Source organism: Echinops telfairi, unplaced genomic scaffold (genome assembly GCF_000313985.2).
Source record: "Echinops telfairi isolate 266 unplaced genomic scaffold, ASM31398v2 ScPeMD7_9;HRSCAF=40, whole genome shotgun sequence".
Lineage (NCBI taxonomy): Eukaryota > Metazoa > Chordata > Mammalia > Afrosoricida > Tenrecidae > Echinops > Echinops telfairi.
Genome location: NW_022103906.1, coordinates 76,338,437 through 76,347,430, shown reverse-complemented (window position 1 = coordinate 76,347,430; position 8,994 = coordinate 76,338,437). Strand labels below are relative to the sequence as shown.

At 58.8% G+C, this 8,994-nt stretch overlaps 1 protein-coding gene across 2 annotated transcripts in view; it reads right to left on the bottom strand.

Moving 5' to 3' along the window:
• Window positions 1-5,334: 5,334 nt before the first annotated feature.
• Window positions 5,335-8,994, bottom strand: part of LOC101660915 (cytochrome P450 26B1) — a 16,713-nt gene continuing 13,053 nt past the window's right edge. The window contains exons 5-6 of one of the 2 annotated variants that reach the window (XM_004696079.4): window positions 8,355-8,639; window positions 5,335-8,025 (exon numbers count right to left, since the gene is read on the bottom strand). In XM_004696079.4, coding sequence (XP_004696136.1) covers window positions 7,633-8,025; window positions 8,355-8,639 — 678 coding nt within the window. In that variant the 3' untranslated portion in view covers window positions 5,335-7,632. The remainder of the gene's footprint in view (window positions 8,026-8,354; window positions 8,640-8,994) is intronic. The other variant, XM_045286744.1, reaches the window with a different exon arrangement.

Here is an 8,994-nt window from a genome sequence, read left to right as displayed (position 1 = left end):
CCTTGTAATGTTAGCCACAACATGTTATGATCCACACAACGTGGGATACCTTCATGTAACCAATGAAACACCTTGCTGGTATTCTCTGCGCTCAGCCAAGATCCATCTGACCTAACAGTAACTGGGGTAGCAAGGACAGGGCCGGGGCGGGTGGGGGGAGATGGCGAGCTGACAACAATAACTACGAGAAAGAAGAAAATGTTCTCAGACCGACCGTGGTACGATTGCACACCTCCTCTGAGGATGATTGAACTATTGAACTGGGTGATATGTGAACTGTATGCCCCTCCCAGGAGAAGCTCCATCTGGCACCATGCCAGGTGGAAAAGTCCAACTCAAAAGCCGGCGGACCAGATGACCTCATTCCTGTAACCTTGTGGAAACGACAAAATGATCCAGGTGGAAAACGGATGAGGGGCTGGCAGGTGGGAGGGCGAGGTCACAGGGCAGGCGGGGCAGGGGTGGTGGTTACATGCGCCGGCAGAGATGACCCGGCGCCTCGGGTGGTTACACAGACATTGTACCCACGTTGACTTCCTTTTGTGACTTCAAACTATAGTTCCGTACATAGGGCACCACAGGGGAAACAAAGTGTGGTGCACACAAGGCCTGTATAGGACCCTTGTAGTTGCTGTGACTCAACAGTTATTTCAAAATAAGAAATAAGCACACACACATATGCATGGTTATACGCTACCCCCCACGTGCATGCACACACATACGTGGTTATACTCTACCCCCCACGTGCACACACACCCCCCCACACACACAGCCACCTAAGAAAGGCTCTTGGGAGCATCGTGGACTTTGTGTCCCTGGAGGAAGAGATGACATCCGAGGAAGGCAAGCAGTCTCATTTGAAGCAGCGGCTGCATGGAACCTGGGCATCTCTGCTCAGAAATGTTCTTTGCCCACCTGCCTCCCTTCCTGTGCTGCTGGCACATCCCTCCTGCATTCACTCGCTAGCTAGCGTCCTCCCCTCCTCCTAGTCTGTGCTCTTGGGTCACTTTGACTTCTCTCAGCTCATCACACCGCCACTGACCCGTTTCCTTTCCATCTCTACCTGAGACTGCCAATCAGACATCACTACGGCAACCAGGCCTTAGCGGAGCCATCCCTTGGACCAGGGGGTGGGTCTGAGCTCCTGCAGGAGGTCGCCACAGGACCACTGCAGTTGTGCGCTCAGAGGGAGGCTTTCTGTTAGCACACCCTCTGGTGTGTGTGTTGGGTGGGGGGGGGGGGCAGGGGGAACCATTTACAATGGGTTCTACATGGCATTTGGCTCAGGGAGAATCTACAAACCCAAACCCACGGCCATCAAGGTGAGGCTGACTCACAGCGACCCCCTGTGGGTTTCCAAGACTATCACCGTTGAAGGGAGTCATTAGCCCAGTCTTTCTCCCTGGGAGCTGCTAGTGGTTTCAAACTGCCGACCACGAGGACTGCAGCCCAACCTGAAACCAACCTCCACACCCCCAGGGCCCCTCATGAGGATCTGAGACGACCCCAAAAGACACATCTACTAGGGACGGCCAGAAGCGTTTCTGACGTACAGGCAAGCCAGGCTGGAGCCATGCATCACAGTCAGCGGGCAGCCACCCAGACACACCTGCCTCCAGGCCACCCATCTTTTCTCCCAGGGAACCTGACACCCTTAAGTGGGCCAACGACCAGGCCGCATTACTACTGCCAGCTAAGGAATCCACCACTCTGGGCAGAAGAGCCTGTAGGGCAGACCCAGCTCCCTTCTGCCCTGTCTTCTGAACTCACCTGCATTTCGCCTGCCGGGGGTCCGTTGGAGGGAGCCAAGTCCTAGAACACCTAGGGGCTCTCTTCACAGATTCGGGGTGGAGGCTGCAGAACAGGAAATAAGGTCTCCTCGGAGGCCAGGGCGCCTGGGAGTGGGTGAGGGCAGGGGAGGGTCAACCTCCACCCAGAGCAAGAGGTGTCGGGTAGGAGGTGGAAGAGCATTTCTCAGGCCCCACCTGGCTCTCAGTCAGGAGCCTGGCCTGCGCTGCGGAACAGCCGAGGCTGGGGAGCTGTGTTTTCCGCCTGGTCTAGCGCAGACACACACGGTCCACACACGCAGGCACTCACGCTCCTGTCCTCTCCCCTTAGCTGTGGCACAGGGCAGCTAAGTGGGGCTGGCCTCACCTAGTCACCTCCTGCTGGCCCCAAGGTCTCGCTCTCCCCTGCCCTGTTCCCGACTCCCGGTACCCGGCTACCCTGGGCAGCCAGGCCCAGCCAAGACCCGGCTGTTTTGGAAAAGCGCTGGGAGGTGGCAGAATGTGCGGTCGGCGAGTTCCCTCCAAACTGGCGCCCCGATCCCTGGACAAACAGCGTCCGTGTTTGCCTGTCCACAGCGCCCTGTGTTCTCCTTCCAGCCAGGAGATCCCAGGGGCAGGAGGCCTTGCAGACGTCACTGACCCTCGAGGCCACGAGGGAGAGGCTGGGCCAGACTGACCGATGATAGGACCAGCCCTCCCCCACCCCCAGCCCCCGCTGGGCTCACCCCATGGCAGAGCCACAGACCACAGCTAACATTCCACCAGGGGAGCTGGTATTTACACTGGGAGAGGGACATACTCCCCTCCCCTGGCATGTTTTGCTGTGGGAAGCTGTTGCTGGTGCTGCCAACACTTAGGGACCCTGCAGACCCCTGTTTGAGGAAGCCTCACAGAGCTCATAGGTGCCAGGTGGGGCAGGGGACCCCGTTTCAGCACCGGTGTTATCTCTCGCATCTGCGTGGCCTTAGGTTAGTCACTGCCACTCTGGGTTATGGAAGATGGGCAGACCATGCTGCCTCTTTCAGACCCTGGGGAGCGGGGTGGGGGGCGGGGTGTCTGTGCTGGACTCCGTGGGCACAGGCCTGGCATGGTGAGAGGGTAGCAGATGCAGAAGATGGCCCAGGCGAGGGAGCCCTCAGCCAGGGCTTGCTGGATGTCCTGCCCCAGGGGCCTCTGTTCAGGAGGTGTTGGGTTACCCTGACCCTGTCCCGCAGGGGCCCTGTGTCCAGGGTGTGGCTGGGCCGGGGCCATCTGACAGCGGTCAGGTCTGACTAGGGCCAAGGGAGAAGCTTCAGCCACCAGGACAAACAGCGGCTATGGAGTCCGCCCCGACTCACGGTGGCTCCGTGTGTCCATTCCACAGCTCTGACCTGTCAGGAACCCAAGGGTGAAGGCCCTTGGCCACTTAGTTATTAACCAAGAGGGGGGTGGTTGGAAGCCACTAGTCGCTCCATGCTCCAGGGGACCCCCTGCTTCTTTCTGTGAAGCTTATAGTCTCGGAGAGACTGTCCCATACAGTCGCTGACTCAGGCCTGCTCCATCAGGTCTTGGGCAGTGGGTTCGGGTTTTAGTGTGTGGGGGGGGTGGGGGGTGTCCTTTTGGAAGCAGTTTCCCAGGCCAGGTCTTTCTTTGAAGGAGCCTCTATAGGCCAGTGGTTCTCAACCTTCTTAATGCCACAACCCTTTAATAAAGTTCTTCATGTTGTGGTGACCCCACCCCCCTCACCCCCGATAAAATTATTTTCACTGCTACTTCATCACAGTCATTTTGCTCCTGTTATGAATCAGGCAACCCCTGTGAAAGGGTCTTTCGACCCCCAAAGGGGTCGCGACCCACAGCTTGAGAACCGCTGCTCTAGGCAGGTGCAAACCCCCGACCTTGTATCACAGGTCATGGCAGGACCCTCCCTTGGTCCTGGCCTCTCGCCTCTGAGGAAGGCTTTCATAAGGTGTGGTCACTGACAGAAAGAGGAGAGGGTTCCATCATGTAGACTTGGGGGCTGCTGTCACCTGTGCCCACCACTGTCCCTTAGAAATCACAGCCACGGCTCTGGCTCCCGGCTCAGGGAAGTCCTGCGGCAAAGAAAGGGGCTTCACTTTAACCCAGGGGTGGGGAACGCCTGGCCCTCGGGCATCAAATACCACCCCCCAATGATCAATGCCAGCTAGCATCAGAAGCCTCTCCAAAGAGCAGCAGCTCCAGCCACCACGTGAGGGGCAGTGAAGTCACGGCTGGACCATCCAGGCGGAGAACGATGTTATGAATACCCAAATGGCCCTTGGCAGAAACACGGCTCCCCGCCCCTGCTCACCCCTTTCCCACCCTTTATGTGATCATGGAATCTATTGGGTCATGCAACACCCTTGACACTGGCTTTGAGAAATGGCAGCTGGGGGGGCATGAGGCCAGGACTCAGGAGAGCAGGATCCTGAGGCTTGGCTCGGAGTCTGTGGCCAGCATGGTCCTTGCTTCATCACACAGGACGGGCTCTGAGGACAAGTGCTTCCACTTTTACGTCCAAGACGGAGACGCCCCGCACAGCCCCTCCGGGGGCCCCACATGCTGCCTCCTGGAAGGCTCAATGGGTTACCTCTCTACCCTCCCCAGGGGAGAGCCCTGCTCCCCATCAGCTGCACGAGACATCGCTGTGCCAAGCAGCTCCAGGCTGGCCTCACACTTCAAGGCACCAGGCTCCTCCCTGGTGGGTGGGACAGGGGCTGCGAAGGCAGACACCAGAGAGGCAGACGCGGCTGAGTCCCCACAGTTTATTACAGAAGCTGAGAGAAGAGCACGTTGAAGATTTCTAAAATCACAAGATGCACATCACGCGGTTATCTTTAATACGCACCCTGGACGATTATGTACAGATGAAAACTCACAGGCCACCAGTTCCACCTCCAAACGAAACACACGAGTGCTTTTTTTCCCTCAATATTAAAACAACTGTGATAAAAACATATTAATATTTTGAACCATGTTTACAATAGAAGGGGGGAAATCCATACTTTACTAAATAACAAATATTTAACAGCAACAACTTTATACTAAATATCTATTTTGAATTATAACAAAAATAGTACTTATAATAGTTTATAAAGACAGACACAACATTATAATATTTATGGGGGGCGGGGCGGGGTGGGGAGGGGGGGGGGGGGGTTGGTGTGTAAAATCGTGAGAGCCACCTGGCAGGGTCCGGTGGTGCTGAGCACAGCGGCCGGCCCGCACCTGGTATGAAAGTGCTTCAATCTGCAGACCCGTGGCAGGAGAGGGTCTGTGGGGCTTTGCTTCTTTTTGTTTTTTTAATTAATCAAGTTACAAGAGTTAGGAATGGTGAGAAAACAACCCCTATCTAGCGCTCCCGCTAGCAAACAGACACACGGCCAGACACAGACACAGGGTCCTGGGTACAGAATTACAGAGGGGCATTGGGAAGGGGAGGGGGGGGGAGGACAGGGGCAGTGGCGCCGCAGTGTGGAGCCCACCCACCCCCACCCGCCAGCCAAGCGCTTCCCTCCCTTTGAAACAAACACCTAGCAAAACAAATGACTCTTCTTTCCCCCACCCCTCTGCTTTCCTTTCTCGGTCCCCTTCCCAGCTGCCCCCTGTCCCAGCTCCTGCCTCCTCCCTCCTAGAGCCCAGCCAGGTGGGCTTCAGTCTGAAACTTCACTTCCTGCTCCCCTGGAGTCTGCCGGAGCCGGCTCCTGGGTCAGCCTGGAAAAGCAGCCTGGACTCGGTGTCCTGGCGAGTGGCCAGTCCCGGAGCGGAGGGGAGGCCCCTCCGCAATCTTTGAGAGTCTTCACATTTGCCTCTTTTCCAGAATTTGGGAGATTTTACCACCTTTTCTTTTTAAATGCCTTTGAGCGGGGGAGGGGGGAGTTAATGACGTCTAACCTACAGCAAGGTCCTTGTGTTTTTCTATGCCCAGTGGAGGTCGGAGCCAGAAGAGTGGCAATCAGCCTTCTGCAGGGTGAGGCCCCCCCCTCCATGTCACATAGCAGGGCCGGGGGCCCGGGACGGCCATCTGGGGGGTGTTAGTGGCAGCAGGGGCAACTTGGGGGTCAAGTGCTTCATTCTTTAGTGTGCTTATTTCCTTCTAAAGAGGGCTCCTTACTTTTATCACATGGAAAGCCAATAGAAAGCCAGGCAGAGGAAGCAAACAAAATTCTACAAACAGGCAAAATTGCTTAGACTCATCCAAGGTCCCCCCAACCACCTAGGGAGGCCCCCCAAATTACCCACACTCCAAATGCCAGCACCAGGAGCTATTCTCTCCACTGCCATCGTGCCCGGCTCTCCAATCTCTCTGACCACATCACACATGCCTGCTCCTCAGCCCCTTATAGCCCCCATGCCCCGCAGGCTGGGGGAGGGGGCTTATCTTCCACACTCACCTCCCCCTGGCTTTCATCTTGCTCCCGCCCTCCCTCCTCAGCTGGGCTAAGCAGACAGTGACTGCACAGAGGTGGGGAGGGGCTTCGAGGGCACCGTCCTATGGGCTGAGGGCAGAGGGTCAAGGAAGGGAAGCCGAGGTTACACTCCCACCAAAGCCGCCCTCGCTCTCTGGCCAGCGTGCTCCCCGGGGTGAGGAGGGGGCTGTGGTGGCCTCCTCATGGTGGTGAGCAAGCTGACAGAACAGGGAGGGTGCCAGTGGGCCGTGCCTGTCTCCACCAGGAGACAGAGCACCCAGGCGCTGGGTTTCGTGCCGGCCAGGAGCCATGCTCGAGATTGAACCCAAATAACTTCTGGACCCGGAGAAGGTTCAACTGTAGGCCAGAGAGCCTGCTCCATTGGGAGACCAGCGCCCTCTCCTCACACTCAGCAATTTGGCCCGGGAGTGGAAGAGAGACTGGGGCAGGAGGTTCTGTGAGCTACAACCCCTAACAATGGGGAGAGGTGGTGAATAAATACAGGGGGGGTGGGGGACAGGGTGCCCAGGACCTCAGGGAGGTAACAGGAGAACAAGGTCTGGAGATGGGAGCTCTCAGAGGTCAGTGGGCGTCCCCAGGGCCAGCAGGAGGGGTGCTGGGAGCACCTTTGCCCCATGACCACAGAAGAGGACAAGTAGCCCCAATCGGTACTTTGTAAGGTCCAGGCTGGCAGGACAGTGGCCCCTCCAGGGACGGCTGCGGGCTCCACCCCACCCCCTCCCGCCAGGTTGGCTTGTCTTCTGTTATCGAGAGGATGCTGCTCTTCATGTGGACCAGGCCCGCGCTGGGCAGTGCAGAACGCAGGGCGCACACTGAGCAGAGGGCCCATGCGGGCACCCGTTTCTCTCCCTCCTCACTCTAGCCACATGACACCGAGTCAGTCCTGACTCCGGGTGACGCCACTCGAGTGGAGAACCATGCTTTAGTGGCGGCTGAGGCCAAGCCTGTGTCCTGAGGCCCCACTAGGCCAGTTCAAACCTCTCCGCTGGCAGGTGAGGGCTGTCACGGTGGCTACCCCTCAGGGACTCAACTCTAAACTCCAAGGGCCTAAAAGCAGCGGGAGGGGAGGAAAGGGGAGGGATACCGGACACAAGCAAACACTGTGATACAAGCAAACAGACCATAACACTGTTGGGGGCATGCAGAGCTCCCCGCCCCCACCCCACTCCACCCCCCACGAGCTGGCCTGGGGGACCAAGGCCGAGGCTGGAGAGAAGCAGGAGCCCAGGAGAGCCCCCACCTCCAGGAAGTGGGGCCCTTTTGGCTTCAGGTAGGGTTTGCCAGGGCAGGGATTAGGGGAGGGCCAGGTATGGGGGCTCCAGCCCCCTCCCACACACAGGTTTCTACCCTTCCATCACGCCCACCCCAGTGCCTGAGCTGAGTTGGGCCGAGGTGGGGCATGGGGGGCAGTGCCCCTAGACCGTGGCGCTCAGCATGGCCTCCGTCTCGGGCAGGATCTTGTTCTGGTTCGAGTCCAGGCCAAAGAACTTGACGCTGAGGCCGTCCACAGGGTGTAGGATGGGGACCAGGGTGATGCGGGGGAAGGTCCGGGTGGCCAACTCGAAGCGGCTGGTGCAGGCCAGCTCCACCGCCAGCACCTTCAGGAACAGCTTGGCCAGGTGTTTGCCCAGGCAGGTCCGGACGCCGCCGCCGAACGGGAGGTAATGGAAGCGGCCGTCCTTATCCTCGCTGCGCGCCTGGCTGAAGCGGTCGGGGTCGAACACGTTCACGTCTTTGAACACAGGGGCCGTGTCGTGGGTGTCCCGGATGCTGTACATCACACTCCAGCCTTTGGGGATCTGGAAACCCTGAATGTGGGATGGCGGGGGAGGGGGAGAGGAGGAGCATGTATAAGGGGTGCTGGTGAGGACCAGGGGAGCCAGGACGATCCCAGATGCCCAGCCCTGCTTCTTCCTAGAAATACCGCCCGGCAGCCCCCCGAGACCGAGCCTCCTCTCAGCATGCACCTAGGCTTTTACTGCTAAAGGGTGGCAGGAAATCCAAGCCAGCTTCAACTGGGGAGGTCCCACTCCCCCCCACCCACCAAGGCTCTCCTGGTTGAAGGCCTGATGCCGGCACTGTCTCCCCCAGGGACAGCAGTGCCCACCCCTCCGGCCCGGCCCGGGCCCAGCCTTACGTCGAGCTCGAAGGTCTGCAGCACCGTGCGGTAGCCACCCGAGATGGGCGTGAAGAGGCGCATCACTTCCTTGATGACACAGTCCAGGTAGCGCAGGCTGCTGAGCGTGTCCAGCTGCAGGCTGCCCTCACAGGGGCAGCTGCCACCGTGCAGGATGCCGTGGGCCCGAAGCTCCTCCCGCAGCTTCTCCAGCACGGCCGGGTGCTTCAGCAGCTGCATGATGAGCGACGTGCTGGCGCTGGCCGTGGTGGCATAAGCCGCGAAGATCAGCTCCAAGGTCCCATCCTGCAGCCACACAGAAAGGGTTGGGGGGCTGCTGACCATCTGCCACCAGCCACTGTGGCAGCCAGGGTAGCTCACACAGAGAGGAAAGGCAGCTGCCCGGGGAAGGCCTGGGAGCCAGGCACGGTGCAGACAAGGCTGTGTGTGGAGGGTGCAGGGGGGCAGGGGAGGGGGGTGCCTGGACCCAGACTTGTGAGGGTCTGGGTGGAGCGAGGAGGGGAAGGGAGCAGAATCCTCGAGGGGAGCAGGGCATAAGGGTCATGGTCCCCAGAGGAAGATCCTGGCAGGCCATCAAATCCCAACCCTGACACACACACACACACACACACACACACACAACCAACGTGGAGACACACAC